The sequence below is a fragment of the Solanum lycopersicum genome, chromosome 1 (assembly GCF_036512215.1).
Source record: "Solanum lycopersicum chromosome 1, SLM_r2.1".
Lineage (NCBI taxonomy): Eukaryota > Viridiplantae > Streptophyta > Magnoliopsida > Solanales > Solanaceae > Solanum > Solanum lycopersicum.
Genome location: NC_090800.1, coordinates 71,488,771 through 71,507,520, shown reverse-complemented (window position 1 = coordinate 71,507,520; position 18,750 = coordinate 71,488,771). Strand labels below are relative to the sequence as shown.

At 35.1% G+C, this 18,750-nt stretch overlaps 1 protein-coding gene across 1 annotated transcript; it reads left to right on the top strand.

Moving 5' to 3' along the window:
• The first annotated feature begins 3,748 nt into the window (after nt 1–3,748).
• Nucleotides 3,749–4,125, top strand: LOC101251718 (flowering-promoting factor 1-like protein 3). Its single transcript, XM_004229184.3, has one exon. The coding sequence runs from the start codon at nt 3,783–3,785 to the stop codon at nt 4,101–4,103; it is 321 nt and encodes a 106-aa protein (XP_004229232.1). The 5' UTR covers nt 3,749–3,782; the 3' UTR covers nt 4,104–4,125.
• The last annotated feature ends 14,625 nt before the right edge of the window (nt 4,126–18,750 follow it).

Sequence of the window (18,750 nt, the reverse complement as noted above, 5' to 3'; positions counted from 1 at the left end):
TGTGTGCATTGTTTAGTTGTTTAAACTATGAGAACTTAATTATTTAGTTTATTTAACTTGCTTCCGTAGTTTAAATTGTTTAGTTGAGCTGTAGTTATGGTTCTCCCACCAGAGAGTTAGTGTGAGCGCCAATCATGACGGTATGAATCGTGACACATACGTTTCCCATTGAGCTAGTTCAATGAAAAATGGGCGAGAATATCACGTATCATAAAACAAATTTCTCATTGATCTAGAGAAACTTTTTTATATTGTTATTATACATTAATTAAGGATTAAACATCAACATGAGATGGGACAAATTAAACTTCCCAAAAGGCTTAAGTCATATGCGGCCCCTTAAAGTTGTCCGTATATTTCACTTAGACACCTCAATTTAGCCTCATACCTATTGAACACCTTATGTGTTCAAAAACAGTTCCTATTGGACACAAATGACTTATGTGGCAAAAAATGTGTATTCACGGTCCCCAAGCGCGTGAAACCATTTGAAATGATCTTTTTTTTTCTTTTCAATTAATAGACCTAATTAATAAATAATGCATAAAAATAATTAATTTTAAATTAAAAAAATGACCTTCTTCCACATACCTTTCTGCAACTTCTCTGATCTCTTTCTATATCCACACCCACCCCATCCATCTTTTCTCCAATCCCTCAAATTCTTCTTGTGTTTTTTCTTTTTCTATGTAAATCTAATTAAAGTCTCAAATATTTTGGCAAAGTTTCATTGTTTCAATAAAAATAATATTTCGATGAAGCAATTGATTATCTTTTCTGTAAAAAATTATTTTTTCTTGTAATTTATTATAAATAATTATTTGTGAAAAGAAGATAAAAGATAATGAATAGAAGGTTTTGATGCAATCAAAATGAAAGGTGAATGAGGAATTAGCTTAGATTGACAATAATGGTGAAATATGGATAAAATTCAATGGAGCAGAAGAAAAGGCTGGAGGCTATTGTTGACTAGTGTTGAAACGCCGGGGCCAGTGAAAAGGAAACGAAGAAGAAGAAGTATGGAGGTTGCAGTTCAAGTCGACGAGAAGAAGAATGTTGGGTGGCCGGTTGGCTGGGGTGGGGGTGGGGTGGATTTATTCAATTTTTGTTTTCTTAAATTGCTTTTTGATTATTTAAATAAAAAAATTTTAAAAATTAATCCAATTGCCATGTGTCATCACTTCTTTGGTCCATTTGTCATGTTTGAGCGTTTGAAATGTACGCATATTTCTCTTTTATTTGACTATCATTTTGTGTTAAATTGGTGTAAATTTGTTAAGGTTGAAGTGTTCAATAGGTATGAGGCTAAATTGAGGTGTCTAAGTGAAATATACGGACAACTTTAAGAGGCCGCATATGACTTAAGCCTTCCCAAAAATATCTTTTAATTTATTTAGTTCTTCCTATTTGTGAAGGGTTGATCATGCAAACAATAGATATTAGAATATAAGATTGTTCTTAGCACTAAACAAATTAAAGAATTATGCTTGGAACCCATTAATCAAAGAATTAGGTTTGAATAGGGTAATGTAACGACCTGTTTAGTCATTTTGAGCAGCAGATTTTATTTCTGGAAAAACTGGCTGAGACGACGGATCCCACGACGGACCGTCATGGGCACGACGGACCGTCGAGGGGGTCTCGTTCCAAAACACTTAGAATTCTGAAATTTGGGTACTGAAATCGACTCTTTGAACTTCGTGACGGAATGGCAGGACGGACCGTCACAGGCGTGACGAGCCGTCACAGATCCTTCAGTAAATTTCAGTCTCTGAAATCTGTGACGACTCATCAGGACGGATCGTCGCCGGCACGACGGCCCGTCACAGACTGCGTAATCCCAGGCTGAGTCGGATTTCTTTAAATGGTTTAAGGGGCGTTTTGGACTATTCCTGCTTATAATTATAAAGTTAGTGGTCAAATATTAATAATCCAATTTCTTGAGGGTTAAAGGAGATAACCTTAAATTAATTAGTGGGTTATTTTGTCATCTTTTATACTTAATTATATGTTAATTAGGGTAAAAGAAAGAGGGTTTGAATAAGAAAAATAGAAAGAACAAGAGAGAGAGAATCGATCAAGAGAGAGAGGAACGAAGAGGATAACAAAGCTTTGGGAAAATTGCTTGCTTGATCACGAATCTTCGTTGGAGGTAGGTTATGGTTTTTATGCTATTCGTAGTTAACTCTTAATAGCGAATGATATGTGTTGGGTTGTATTGTAAAGTCTTCTATATGCTTAATCGTATGCTTGCATGAATGTGATTATATAATTGTGATGAAATAAGCATGATGAAGCTATTGAATCCCAAATCTTGGAAACCCCTTGTTAATGATGATGCCTTGGTATAAAAGAAGGCTTGATGAACTAAAGTAATGAGATTGATGATGCCTTGGTATAAAAGAAGGCTTGAGGAATTAATAGAATGAGATTAGTGGAGCGGGTGTCACGAACCGACACGTAGAATTAGAGGATCGGGTGTCACGAACCGACACGTAGAATTAGGGGATCGGGTGTCACGAACTGACACGTAGAATTAGGGGATCGGGTGTCACGAACCGACACGTAGAATTAGGGGATCGGGTGTCACGAACCGACACGTAGAATTAGGGGATCGGGTGTCACGAACCGACACGTAGAATTAGGGGATCGGGTGTCACGAACCGACACGTAGAATTAGGGGATCGGGTGTCACGAACCGACATGTAGAATTAGTGGATCGGGTGTCACGAACCGACACATAGAATTAGGGGATCGGTTGTCACGAACCGACACGTAGAATTAGGGGATCGGAGTGTCACGTTCCGACACATAGTAGTAGGGGAGCGGAGTGTCACGTACCGACACAAGAATAAAGGTGATGAATCTTGAAAGATGTTAATATACTCAATCTAATGAACCTAATTCCCAAATGAGTATGGTATTGAGGCTTGAGTCCTCATGTGTGAACTTGGCGGTACTTATTAACGATCATAGTACTTGTTGTTGCTACATGTTGAGTAATGTAGTTGATTTCATATTATTACTTGATATATATTGCTTTCTATTTTGAGTTGGCCGATGATCGTGTTTTGTACTGACCCCTACTTGTATGTTTCTTTCCTTGTTATTTGTGGAGTGCAGCAAACGTGCCGTCGTCTTTAACTCAACCGCAACTCTAGCCGATCTTCATTACACCGGATTTCAGGGTGAGCTAACGCTTCTAGCTTGGACTGGATCTTCTTCTTCATGTCTCGATGCCTTGAAGTTCCGGCATGAACTAGCTTTTATTTATTCTAGCTTTCTAGATACTCTTAGCTTTAGTAATTTGAGGATAGATGTTCTTATGATGATGACTTCCAGATTTTGGGGATAATAATAGTTGTTGAGTTTTTAGAAGTTATTTAATTGATTTTCATTAATGAGGTTAAGTCTTCCGCATTATATTCCGTCATTATATTGAAATGTTGGGTTTAGATTGGTTGGTTCGCTCACATAGGAAGATAAATGTGGGTGCCACTCGCGGTCCGTTTTGGGTCGTGACAGGTAAATTAGGGTATCTTGTGGCCATATAAATATTCTCCCTTTCTTTTTCTTTAATCTTATGAGCGTACGATAAGTTAGTATAATTCTAAATCCTACCTATTAATCATCATCAATTTTATTAAATAAGAAAGAAAATACTTTTTGCCACCTAATGTATTTTTTATTACATAGAAACCCGTATAAAAACCCCTTCACACTTATCTTCAAACTCACACACAATACTCACTCACTAGTTTCATATTCATATTTTTTGAAACATGTCTGGTGTTTGGAAAATCAAGAATGGAGTAGTGAGGCTAGTTGAGAACCTCGGTGACTTTCACGGTGCGACGGGTCGTCGTAAAGTGCTTGTGCACCTTTCTAGTAATGAAGTAATAACATCATATGCAGTACTTGAAAGGAAACTGTACTCTCTTGGATGGGAGAGGTACTATGATGACCCTGACCTTCTTCAGTACCATAAAAGATCAACTGTTCATCTTATTTCTCTACCAAACGACTTCAACAACCTCAGGTCCATGCACATGTATGATATTGTTGTTAAGAATCGTAATGAGTTTGCTGTTAGGGATATGTAGTATTACTAATAATCATTAGTTGATTTGAGATTTTTCTCAAATTAATTAATGTTGTTTAATTTAAATTAGGTTGTTTCTTCTTTTAACTTAAGGTTTGGTTTGTGTAATTTAGGTCAAAGGGGGGTGTTTTAGTTTCTTTTGGGTGAGGAAGCTAATTATTACTTGTTGTAATGGTGTGTAAGAGTGAAGTTTATGGCAATAAAACTTGGTTTCGCTTCGAAACTTTTATCTATATACTTAAATAAATTTGTACTATCAAATACTTAAATTTTTAGTCATATATATATTTAAAAGTCTTCTTTATTTACTTAAATTTTGTATCAAGTCAAACCAGATTATATTTTTATCATTAAGCCAACGATGATAGGTGGATATGTGATTGATATATTTTTTTTTATGGAAATATCTTTTCTTTTCTCTTTTTTTTTTGGTCTTATTTTGAATAAAGACAAAATGGTATTTTCCCATTTATTTCATCAAGAAGTCTTTGACTATAAATTCAAAGGCTTTACCTCAAATTCGAATTCTTCACTGTTTTAAAAAAATAAAGTAAGATGTCAAGAATATATATATATATATATATATATATATATATATATATATATATATATATATATATATATATATATATCTTTTGGGAAATTTAATTAAATTATTATGAAGCAAATAAAGGGTAAAAGAACAAATAAATAAATGCAATCAAATAAATGAAGAGGTAATATGGACTTGGGCTTTTCAGGCTGCTAATTTGGGTTCTGGCCCTATTTAAACCTTTGAAAACTTTTGTATACAACAAGTGTATATTGATATATACAGATCGTTTCTAAGCCTTTTTCCTGTATATCAACTGTATACAGCCTGTTCTAATGCCTCCAACCTGTATCTTCATTTTTGTCAACATATATGTTCCTGAACATATAGATCGCTGTATACATATTGTATACATTATGTATACAACTCATTTCTTGGGCTTTTGAATTATTTCCAATAGTATGGTGGTCTCTAGGGCCTATAACAACTTCCACATGCATAGGGGGTTGACTCGAGAAATAGGGAAGATAGAGATCGAGCCATTATGGCTCAACTCAGAAATGCAAGATAGATAAGTCCACAATGGACTCGAAAGAGATTCACATGCACACAAAGTAAAAGAAAAGAATTAGAAAAAAAAAATAAGAGCTCCCAACGAACACATGATCAAATGATTAACTTATGATGAAGATAAACACATTATTGTATGAAATAAGAACATAATTTCAAACTAATATGCTTCTAGACAGGTGTTAATATTGTATCCAAAAGGAGATATAATTGCGACAATTAATTAAGAATTGGATAGGTCATTGTAGAAAACCTTTTGACTAGATGAAAATATATAATATTAACTGCATGGTGTAAAGAGAAGTCAACAGTGAACAAAATGAATTGGTTGCTAAACAAAATGGCACAAAGACATGAAATCTATAGTGGAAAACTATCATTTTTAGTGTATCTAAATATGACTCTTAATATTCACAATTCATCTTTTAGAAATCAACAAACTACCAGAAAAGCTTCTAAATTAATAGGCAATCCAACTTGTAATTAAAGGAGAATTGAATAAAATAATCACAAATAAAGCAAGAATGAGTAAATTAACATGTGATGATGAACTCAAAACATCAAACCCCAAACTTCATCATTAACATAAGAAAATCAAAGAGAAAAATGATTAAGAAAAAGGGGCACAACTCATTGCAACAGTGAACTAATACTTATATGTTTGACAGAGATTTCACCACATCCAGATAAGCAGATAAATAACGCAATAGATCAAAGCAAGCAAAAGAAGTACCTCCGTAGTTGTATGGAGACAAGACGAGTATGGGCACTGTAGGTGAAAAGTTGTGCAGAGCAGAAAAGAGGAAGACGCGGAGAAGTAGTTGTACCTCCGTTGTTTACTGTCACTTTGCCGTCTGCTCTATGGCTGGTCAGAGTTGCAATTTTTTTTCGATTTTCCTGGCTGATTTTCCACAGGGGGGGGGGGGTGTTTCAGTTGCGTTGGAATTTGTTGTTGCTTCGTTTATTTTTGAGTGAAGAAGATGTACAAGGATGGGTTAGACATTGGTGTTGATGTGTATTATTGTTGTATCGTTATTGAAAGATTCTAAACTTGGTATTAAAGAGAATTGGGCTCAGATTTGTTGCTGTTGAATGTTTGTTAGATGATTTGGGCTGTTGAAGGGTTATCTTGACTACAGAATTGTTATATTTCCTCCTCCATTCTATGGTCCAAATTAGAGCAACATAAGTGGTAACAACATCGCTAGCAAGAGAGGATTGTGTAGACTACTGAAAGTTGAATAGGGTTATCATTGAAACAAATATCCATCGCCTCGGATAGACAACCTATTTGACCAATTCAAGGTATATCGATTTTTTCTAAGATTGATTAAGGTCTGGTTACCATCAGTTAAAGATTGAGGCGATTAAGAATTGGGCTCGACCAAGTTCTATTATTGAAATTAGCAGTTTTGTGGGACTCGCTAGCTACTACTGTCGCTTGTGGTATGAGTTACGTCCAATTGATATCTCAACGAAGTGAATTACATAGAACACAAACAAGTTAATTGGAATTATGAAGGTTCAAATTAGTATAAGGCATGACTGATGGTCATTTGTGGAATGAACTAATTAAATAAAATTTTGGACTTATCTGTGAATTGTAATTTGGAACAGTGAATGTGTGCTTCTAGTTGTCTGAAATAACTATGAATGTAAAGGTTGTATTACTTGAATGCTTTTATATGATTGGGTGCCCAGTATTGTTTGACTAAATGTGATATGTGCAATGTGTTGGTCTAAATGTTGAAAATGTGTTGGTTGTAACCGCTTGAGTGTTGTGGACTTGTTATAAAAGGAAATCATCATGAGATTAGGCGCAAGGGGCTACATAAATTACGGTGTGGTTTGTAAAAGAGGAATCTTGATTTGGTTTTTGACAATTTAATAATTAATCGTGTGAATGTCTTGGTTTTTCTTGGAATGAATGAGTTGTACTGTTGAATGTAACGTAATGAAAATTGTGGAATATACATCGTTAAGATTAACTCGGAGTAACTAATGATTGTCCTAGCTATGAGAATTATTCCAAAGGTCCTAAGTAAAGATGGAACCTTGGTGAAATTAGAGAAAATAGAAAAAAAAAACTAGAAACTTTTTGGCTTGGGTTCTGGTCCCGTCAGAGCCGCTACAACAGGATTGTTCTCGCTGGAGAGATGCCGCTACAACAAGATTTATCCTTCTAGAGCGGGACGAAGGGAGACAGAACCTCGCCAGTTTTCCCTATTTTCCTAGTCATAATTATGGACCTCTAATTGTACGTCAGTGTTTAATAATCGAATATAAGTTATAAAGTGTGTAAAAATTGTGAAGAATTTGGGCATATGACGAGGTTGCCCGTCAAGCTGACATGGATCAATTTTAGGTGTTCTCAAGCAAGACTGAGGCTGAAGTGTCTGGTGTAAGGGTCATAGATACTATGCTTGTTTGTGACCATATGACAAGTGTGTTGTGTAATATGGTAACTACTTATTTGTAGGTGTTAGTTCAATTGCCTTGGGGTTTGATGTGATTGCTGATATACTTGATCTCATCATCCATGTTTCTACCATAGTTGAAAGGTCAGTCATAGTCATCCTTGTATATCGTGTTTATCCTACTGTGTTTATGGAATTTCAAACTTGGGTTGATTTGATTATATTGGATATGACTAACTTGATATAATGTTAGGCATGAATTAGTTGTCCCCTTATTATATTGGGATTACTGGTAATGCTAAGTCGGTAACTTTAGAGATCCTCGTTAAGGAAAGATTAGAGTGGAAAGAGGTGTACAAGCCTAAGCTAGCTAAGATCATATCCTTCTTTCGGGCTAGAAAATTGGTAGGGAAGAATTGTTTGGCGTAATTGACTCATGTTTGGGATGGGAAGTCGAATCCCCCTTTATTGAGTCTACTATTGTGGTTTTAGAATTGAGAGAGCTTAAAAGCTCAAATTCAAATGCTTCTTGATAAAGATTTCATTTCCCCTAGTGTTTTTCCGTGAGGTGATTCTGCCTTGTTGTTAAGAAGAAAAGGGGTAGTATGAGGACTGATGATTTTATCTTAAGACATAAGGGAGTGGACTAATATCAAAATGGTAAGCTTATGCATAAAGAAAGTCCCATTGAGTATACTTGGGTAAAAGCAATAAAAAAATTTAGAAAGTGCATACAATTTTTTTTAATTGTGTTACTCCTTTGAATTTGACGAGTATACCTTAAATTTAGGGATATGTCAATGAAAATGATGATTTGTAGTGATAGTCTTGGAAGACTGAACATAATGATAATATGAGTTCGTAGTATATGGTGAGAAGATGCAACAATATATTAAGATTGTGACTAAGTGAACTTGGTGTAGTAATTTATGACTTGCGATTATCTCAGGTTGTAATTTTTCAATATTTGGTGAATAATGTGTTCGTATGGAAATTTTTTAAGAGATGGTGGAATTCCAATCAAATAGAATTTAAAAGAGCTAGAGTCAAAATGAAGAAAAGTACTGGGATGAGTGCAACTTTAAGAGAGAGTTGAGTGAAAGAATATTATATTGATTGCAAATGCTAAAGAGATATCTTCAGTGGGGGTGAATAATATGGTTCAGAGACGCGTGACTTAATTCGTTTCGTTGTGGATATGGTAATAGTGTCACAAGTTCATCAGATTGGCTATAAACTATTGAAAAAGACTTGAGAAATGACTGTATAAACATTAGCTCGAGGGAGATCATAAGTGACTTATTTTGTTTTAAATTAGGATAAGTAGATCTACAAAAATTAACCTTATCGTGAAAGGTATTTTCTGAGCGTGGTGGGTTGTAAAAATAAGGAATTATAATTATTCTAAGAAGTTTTTGTCTCGTTTTGTGTCGTTGTAGCGTGAGTTAAGTCACTATAGCGAGGTGGTGGCCGCTATGGCGGACGAGACGGGACTTAAAATTGTAAGTTCCAGAGGTGAGCTCACTGGTCCACTATATACCATTAACGATATTAGAGCCATTGTGGCAGCACTACAGTGGGATAGGTGCCGTTGTGGCGGGCCCAAAGCGATTGAAGGTCGTTAAATAAACGTATAAGCTAATGTTGATAGATAAGGGGATTGTGTTAGATGATTGAATTACAATTCAGATTTTTCATTGGAATTTTACCTTTGAGGTGATATATTTTATCAAGGTATGAATTTTCAAGGTGAGGAATGATCAAATGTATCAGGTATTGAGTGTCCGAAATGACTTACACTTGGGCTAAATTGTAAAGTTGATTAATGTTGAATTGTTAAAGTACCTAAAAAGTTTTTCACTTTAAAAGTGTTGATTTCGAATAAGATAAATAGTCACAGTGTCCATATTGGTGGTTTGCGTTGACAATATGAGCTCCAATGGAAAGATGTGAAGAGTATGTAGAGTCAAGCGCATGGAAATGGTAGATATCAACTCCTTAAATTAAAACCTTTCGCTTTATTTGATGAATTCTTATGTTACCATCTATTTCAATTTGTACATGGTGGCGAGTGTGATGAACTAACTACGGTCACACATGCTTTTATTTTGAAGGTGGATCCATAGTGGTGGATCAAGTGTACCAATAATGCGATGTTCTCTTGGTTGAGTGGGATGATTGGAAAGAATTGGTTATTCATATGCCTTATATGGTATGTTTTTATAGTTGTTAAAGTGTTTTAATGGTTCTACTTGTACCACCTTTCTTGGGAGAATTTATAGAAGAGTTTACTTGTGTAATTATGGTTGTCTGACAATCTTGATTTTAATCTTGTCATCAAGGTCATGTATCGATTATGTGTGGTTGAATGTGGAGATTTGAATAAAATTCTGTTGTTTTTAAGAGGTAATTTACAATTACTAAATCTAGCATTTCGATAGTGTTGTTGGATGATTTGTATGGTTGGACATATCTCTTAAGGAGTATCTGGTGTCTAAAGATTGTAATTTGTGTAACTTAAGCTTAAGAAAAATTTATGTTGTGAGTTGGAGATGTTGATAAGAACTATGACTATTTGGGTATTATGAGCGTGTGTTGGTGGGTTTAGGTTCACCTTTAATTAGTGCGAGCATTGATTAAAAATGTTGTCATGCTTATAGGAGAAAGGACTAGTCCTGATAATTGTGTGAATATCCCTTATAACATATGGCAGACGCGTGTACGATCAACTTTGGTGGTTGTTAAGATTCCTTTTGTTGATTAGTTAAGCATACATACAACAATATTTATCATCCGAGTGTTTAGATGACTTCATTGAGGCATTGTAAAAGAGGATGTGTAGGTATTCAATTGGTTGGTTTGAGGTTGGAGATATGAAACCCGTAGGGAATAATGAGATTTGGTAAGAAGGGAATGCAAGAAAAGTATCCCCAATAATTCAGTGTTTCAAACACTAATCTACCTTAATTTTAGCCATGTCTTTCCTAGTAGATCAGTCAGGGACGAGCGATGGGTAAATTGATATATATTGTAACGACCAGAAAATTAGTAATGAATAAGGTAATTGCATTTTATTTCATGAGTGGATATCTAAGACGATAAGGAACCTGTAGCACTTTAGAGATACGAATTTGGACGAGTATAACTCTCGGAAATGATCTTACCATGAACGTGTACATTTTACTTCCGCTAAGGCCACTGTAGCGGGATTCTAGGCGTTGGATCCAGATGAGTCCGTTGTAGTGGGTCAAAGGTGATGTAAAGTGTCTAATAAATGCCTAAATGATCTTGTTTGATATTTTTCAACTTTTAGGGCTACGGATCCGACCCGAAATGAGTTCTTGATAGGTTTCACCATTTTTAAGGCTAACGATAACATTTTAACACCCCGAATCCATTTTTCGATCCGTAAAATCTATTTTCTTGGGTTATTATCGATGATAAGGGTTTTGATATAAGAATAATGGTGGAAAAATCCCTAATCTAGGTATTCGGATCTTGGGTTGGTCATGGGTTGTTGGGTTTGTTATAATCAGAATAATTAGACTTGTGATTGTTGATCCTTGCATATATTAATTGTTGTAGACCTAGAACAAGTGAAAAGAATTCAGAAAAGGGAGATCAGATTCAAGTGTCTTAAGGGATTTAAACTTGGATTTAAGGTAGGTGATGATTATGATCATGTTGGTGTGATATATGTTTGTAATTGCTTCATTATAGTGCATGCATGTATACGAATGTTGCATTATTGATCTCTCTAATTGTAAATGATGTACTTGTGTTTGTGATTGTGGTGTGTGATTGGGGATCGAATTGTTACGTTCCAGCAAGCTAACTTGGATCGGTTGTCACGTTCCAACAGAACATAGGATCAGATTGCAACATTTTGGCAAGATAATTGTGCATCGATTGCCACGGTCCATCATAACTTGGGATCGGATTGCCACGTTTCGACAAGCTAACAGTTTGGACTTGGTTTCATGTGAGGACCATTGGATTGGGTTCCATGAGAGGACCATTGAAATGTTATATATTGACTTATTGTTATAAACATGAACATGGACTATAACTTCTCAAAAAGTTCTACTTAGTGTGAATGAGAGAATGAGACTTCATTCATGCATTGCACAAGTGGACTTTAAGAGTGGTTGTGGTTTGGTTCTCTTATGTTATGAAGATTGTGTAAATCAATGTCGTTGATATTCAGTATATGTTATGTCGTAATTTTACTATCTTTAGAAAAATTACTTTTTGAAATTTTCTAAGTATAAAATAATTTGAGAAAAATAATTAGAGAGGAATTGTCACATAATTTTTTAAAGAAATTATGAAAACTTAATTTAAAAAGAGTTTAACTGATAAACTTTTAAAAATTAAGAGAAAATGGGTAAGAGGTTCTTATTTACACTTCAAGAAGTTTTTTAAGGCATTTGAAACTCCCGCTAACACATGTTTATCATAAGACTTGGGTTAAATATATTTTGACTATCTTTAGAAAATGATTAATTTGAGAAAATAATTAAACAAAGAATAATTTTTAATTTTCTAGAAAAGGGGACCCCAATTAGTTGATGAATTAAAGAAAGAAAAATAATTTTAAATTAATTAGAGAAACAAAGTTTTGATTAAATATATTCAGAACTTATAAGAGTTAGAAAAAAAGTTTATTAAAATAAACTAGCACAAAAAAATATAGTTCATCTTTTGGGGATTTGATTAAGCTAACCTTGAGATTAATTAGAAAACAAGCAAGTAAGAGTTAGACAAATCATCAATAAATTGAACAGAGAGAGGGAGGGAGGGAGATTTGGGCCTTTCTGATCTTGGGCCTTGGCCCCATTTCCCTGTCCTAATTTATCCTTATTATAAGTTGCTTAAAAGTTAGATGGGATTTGACCCAATTATCTTCCAAAAGGTGTCTGAAGTTTCTTGTGGCTTTTGTACTCATTTCTGATTTTTAGATACAAACTATATATTGTTTGTATATGAGTGTACATATCTCCATTTTTAACTCCCAAGACCTGTATTTCATTGTCTTCGATCTGAATATCCGCAGTCTGGATCTATATTTCAATACCTCGACTTGTATATCAATTGTATACGATTGCATATGACATGTATAAAACCTATTCTTAAACTTTCAAGGCATGTTTCAGTTTTTGAAACTCGAATAACGATGAAGGCCGACTCGATAAGAAGGAGAATGCAAGATATAGGAGTTGGGTTCAACTTGGACTCCACCTTATATCACACAAATCAAACAAAAATAAATAAAGAGGAATTAGAGGTAGAAAAAATCCAAAAACTTAGCATAATATAAAATCACAAGCAAAGAAACTAAGTGGTAATTCAAGTAGTTAATATTGAATTAACCATCAATTTTATTTTATTTTATCTATTAATAAAACACAAGACCACTTCAACAAATATAAAAAAAACAATTATGAGCCACTAAAGTAAGTCTTAATGTATGCAATTAACAAACAAGACACAACTTTATGCACATAGAAAATATTTCACAAGTAAAGGATGCACACCGATAAAAATTATGCATTAGCAATAAGAGTTGGATAAATCATAAGTCGTAGTAGCATATAGACAGCAACATTTAAGTGAAATAGTTTAAGGGCGAGGAATAGCAACACACAAATGAGTTTAAATAATTATGTATATCGTGATTCCCATATTTAGCTTAAATTTGAAGAGCGAAAATCATGGCGGCGAATACATTCTCTTATTCTTTTTTCAAAAAAAAAAAAAAAGGATGAGTAGTCGTTTTTCAGCAATGTGAGAATTGAGTATAGTCATCAATATTCTTATTGTCTTCTGATAGGAATGTAGAAATATTAGAGTTAATTGCCTTTTTGAATGATTTCATCATAAACTATGTTACAAGTGGAATGATCGTTATCGCTTGTTGATGTCCTTGGTCGAATCAACAACTTCACATAGTTCAAATTTTTGGCTCTTGATAAAATAACGTAAAGTTAACTTTGTGAATATACATAAATTTTTATAAATCTAATATTTGACCCCGCGCTCAAATTCTCCGTATATATAAAATGACTTAACCATAACATTAAATACCATGGGTGCACATCCACTCCTAAATTTTTGTCATTTTGATAGCTTAAATTATGCATTAATTAGATAAAACAAAGACATAATTAATGAAAGAGACATAATGCATATGTAGATGGGATAAAATTACTAACACTTACTTGAAATATTTAGTCAATCTCTACAATAAAAGTACCATCCATGTACTTGCAAACAAATACCCATTAGGAATTGAAGAACAAGTGCACACATTTTACTGTCATCACAACTATAAACATAAATCTTTGAAGAGAAAAAACACATGCAAAAAGGGATAGAAAACCTCACGAGTTTCAAGCTTGAAAGAGAAAGAGATTGAAATGTTATACTTCTTCATCATTATTTAAGAGAATTTGTTTTGATAAAAGAAACAGAGATTGTTCAGTTTGTTACAAGTGATATAAATCTAAAATAGCCAATAATTGAGCCAGAAAGCAAAAAATAATAATATTTTCACGATATATTATTTTTAATAATATAGTACTACTTCAAATGCTTTACCGCTTCGTCCACCCATTCTAAATAAGGGTATAAATAGTAATATTCTAGTCACAATAAATTATTTGAAATAAACTAGGGTGGCTAAATTATTATTTTGCTTCAAGTCACAATAATTTGCTCAATACTTAAATGATATAGTCATAGAATTTTGGTAAAATAACATGTTGTAGCTAATTATCAATTTCTGTCACGTGTTAAAATTTGTTGTAGCAATAATGACTTTTAAGTCATCAAAAAGATTATTGAAATTGAGAAAAGGCTAAAATACCATTCGAACTTTGAGAAAAGACTTATCTATTTATGTTGTCGATAAATTATTCACAAGCATATATTATTTTGATAATTCATCACTAAATAGAATTAATGACAATTTTTATTATCAAGCTACAAAATTTATTTGTCGTTAATTCTTATTTTTTTTAGTAATATTGTTTGTCTTACAATTTATGAACTTTTTAAGGACGGTCTAAAGATCCTCTTTGAACAATTGAAAATCTTATAAGAAAACGATGGTCTACAAGCTAAATTCTTTTAACATCTTTGCAAATATTAGGAAGAGAAAATGGTCTAAAACTCCTTCAATCTATATGCGAAATCTAAACTACACACTTATACTTCACAGGAGACCTATTACCCCCTTATATTATTTTTTGATGGAATAAATAGCATTCTAAAACTAAACACCCATTCATAACTTGCAGTGGTCTACATGTTAGGTTGTGGAGCCTGATTTATTCTCCATTTATTCTCTGTAACTAAAATACTCTGAATTATTAATATATACCTCACCGCCGTGGAATTTTATTCATGGGGTGTTACCGCGAACTATTGGTTTCTCTCTTTCTCTCTCTAAATCTATCATCTCTCTCTCTCGAAAGTTCTTGTATTCTTCATTCATCGAGTGTGTGTGTGTGGATTCGATCCTAACAACTGGTATCAGAGCTAAGGAGATTCAACACGATCACTGAAGATGGATAGTTCGAAGCTCAGAATCGAGAAGTTTGATGGATCCGATTCCAGTTTCTGGAAGATGCAGATCAAAGATTATCTGTACCAAAAAGATCTTCACAAACCGTTGACCGGGATGAATCCGGAATCCATCATGGAGGAGCAGTGGAAGCTCAAGGATCGTTAGGCTCTAGGGTTGATCCAGTTGATTCTGTCAAGAAACGTGGCGTTCAACATCATGAAGGAGAAGACTACGTCCGATCTGTTGAAGGCACTGTCAAACATGTATGAAAAAACATCGGCGATGAACAAGAAATTTGATGCGTAGATTGTTCAATTTACAAATGTATGAGAATGGATTTGTTTCTGATCATATAAATGAGTTCAATATGATTGTGAGTCAACTCAGTTTTGTGGATATTAATTTTGAAGATTAAATTAAAGCGTTGATTTTGATGTCATCTCTGTCCGAGTCTTAGGATACTGTTGTTGCTGCGATTAGCTGTTTCTGTGGATCTGAAAAACTGAAGTTTGAAGAAATTCGTGATGTTGTTCTTAGAGAAAGTATTCGCAAACGAGAAGTGAGAGATTCATCGGGCAGTGCTCTCAGCGTTGACGAAGGGGGAGAAGTAAGACGAAAGGCCAAAATCAACATGGTCAATCAAAATCAAAGAATCGAGGAAAATCTCCGAATAGATCAAATGTGACTTGTTGGAACTGTGGAGAAAAAGGACATTTTAGGACGAGCTGTACAAAGCCAAAAAAGAAACAGAATCAGAAATCTAGAGATGACAATGATTCTGTAAATTCAGCAGAGGACATTGGGGATGCTCTAATCCTTAGTGTGAACAGTCCGGTTGAATCATGGATTTTGGATTCTGGTGCATCAATTTATTTGTCTCCAAGCAATGAGTTGTTCTGAAATTTCAAATCTGGAAATATTGGAAAGGTGTATCTTGCTGACAATAAAGCCTTAGAGATTGAAGAAAAAGGGGATGTTTGCATAAAGACCCCCTCGGGATACCACTAAACATTGGAGGATGCCAGATATATTCCTAGGCTCAAGAAAAACCTGATCTCTGTTGATCAGTTGGATAGCACGGGATATGCAGCAGAGTTTGGAAAAGGTTCGTGGAAGATTGTGAAAGGTGTTATGATAGTAATTCGTGGCACCAAATCTGGAACCTTGTACACCACTGCAGGGTGTATTAACATGGTCGTTGTTACTGAAGGTGTTTCTGGTTCATGTCTGTGGCACAACAGACTTGGACACATGAGTGTTAAAGGAATGAAGATGGTGGTTGCAAAAGGAGCATTAGAGGTCCTGAAGTCTGTTGATATGGTTCTTTGTGAGAGCTGTGTTATAGGCAAACAGAAAAGAGTAAGCTTCACAAAGACTCCTAGAGAGCCAAAGAAAGTGCGGTTGGAAATGGTCCATACAGATGTTTGAGGACCATCTCCAGTATCATCACTTGGATGATCTAGATTCTATGCTACCTTCATTGATGATTCCATCAGGAAGGTATGGGTTTACTTTTTGAAGCATAAGTCAGACGTGTTTGCAACTTTCAAGAAGTGTAAAGCTGAAGTTGAGAATCAGACCGATTTGAAAATCAAATGCCTAAGGTCTGATAATGAATGAGAGTATGACAAATCAGAGTTCAAAATATTCTGTACAACTGAGGGAATCAAATTGATGAGAACAGTTCCTGGTAAGGCAAGGCAGAATGGAATTGCTGAGAGGATGAACAGAACATTGAATGAGCGTGCAAGGAGTATGAGGATACATTGTGGGCTACCCAAAACATTTTGGGCGGATGTTGTGAGCACAGCTGCATACTTGATCAACAGGGGACCATCAGTTCCTTTAGGGTTCAAGATTCCAGAGGAGGTGCGGACAGGAAAAGAACTCAAGTACTCACACTTGAGGACTTTTGGTTGCACTACTTATGTTCATGTTGATCCATAAAAGAGAGACAAGCTTGATGCCAAGGCTGTGAAGTGTTACTTCATAAGCTATGGTTCTGATTTGTTTGGTTACAGGTTTTGGGATGACAAGAACTGAAAGATCCTCAGACATTGTGACGTGACATTTGATGAGTTTGTTCTGTACAAGGACAAAGAGCAAAGGTTCTAGAGATTACAAAGCAAGTGGGAGTTGAGGTTGAGTTGGAGAAGAGTAACCCCAGAGATGTTGAAGCAGATACTCAACCAACTCCTACTAAAGAATCTAAAGTGGAGCAAGTTACACCTGAGCAGGTGTTAAGGAGATCATCCAGAACCATCAGGGCACCAGATAGGTATTCACCTACATTACACTATCTATTGCTGACTGATGAGGGGGAACCAGAGTCTTTTGATGAGGCCCTACAGGTGGAGGATTCGATCAAGTGGGAGCAAGCCATAGATGATGAGATGAGGTCACTTGAGAAGAACGACATATGGGTGTTGACTGAGTTACTTGCAGGGAAGAGAGCTTTGCTGAACAAGTGGGTGTTCAGAATCAAGACTCAACCAGATGGAAAAAGAAGGTTCAAGGCTCGTTTAGTGGTTAAAGGATATTCACAAAGGAAAGGTATTAATTATGTTGAAATATTTTCTCCTGTTATGAAGTTAACCTCTATTCAAATTCTGTTGAGTATTATTGCATCGGAGAATTTGCTTCTAGAGCAAATGGATGTAAAAACAACATTTTTACATGGAGATCTGGACAAAGAGATCTATATGCAGCAACCGGAAGGATTTGTGGTTCCAAGCAAGGAACACATGGTGTGAAGCTCACCAGAAGCTTGTATGTACTAAAGCAAGCACCAAGGCAGTGGTACAAGAAGTCTGACTCCTTCATGACCAAGAGTGGATTCTGCAAAGCTGAAAAGGATCTGTATTGTTACTTCAAGAAAAAAACTGATTCATATGTCTTTCTACTCTTGTATGTAGATGATATATTGATTGTAGGATCTAGTATGAGGGAGATTAACAATCTGAAGACAAGGTTGTCTACAGCGTTTGAGATGAAAGATTTGGGTCTACCAAAGCAGATTTTGGGGATGAGAATTTCTCGAAATAGATCTGTTGTCACTTTAAATCTATCTCAAGTTTTGTACATTGAGAAGGTATTGAGCAGATTCAGGGCCAATGATGCTAAACCCAGGACTACTCTGTTGGCAAATCACTTTAAATTGTCAAAAGAGCAGTCACCCAAGACAGCCGAGGAGCGTGAGCATATGGCACTTGTTCCATATGCTTCAAAAGTTGGGAGCTTCATGTATGTTATGGTCTGCACTAGACCTGATATAGCACATGTAGTGGGAGTTGTTAGCAGGTACATGGCGAACCCGGGGAAAGAGCATTGGGAAGCTGTGAAGTGGCTTCTGAGATATCTGAGAGGTATATCCAGTACTTCACTTTGGTTTGGCAAAGGCAAGGTGACTCTACAGGGTTTTGTGGATGCTGATCTTTGTGGGAATGTGGACTCGAGCAAGAGTACATCCGGGTAAATTTACACCATAGGTGAAACAGCAGTGAGTTGGATGTACAGGCTTTAGAATTGTGTTTCTCTTTCATCTAGTGAAGCTGAGTAT

Bases quoted from the DNA above. Each gene is read 5' to 3' on its own strand.
- LOC101251718 (XM_004229184.3), top strand. From the start codon at position 3,783: ATGTCTGGTGTTTGGAAAATCAAGAATGGAGTAGTGAGGCTAGTTGAG.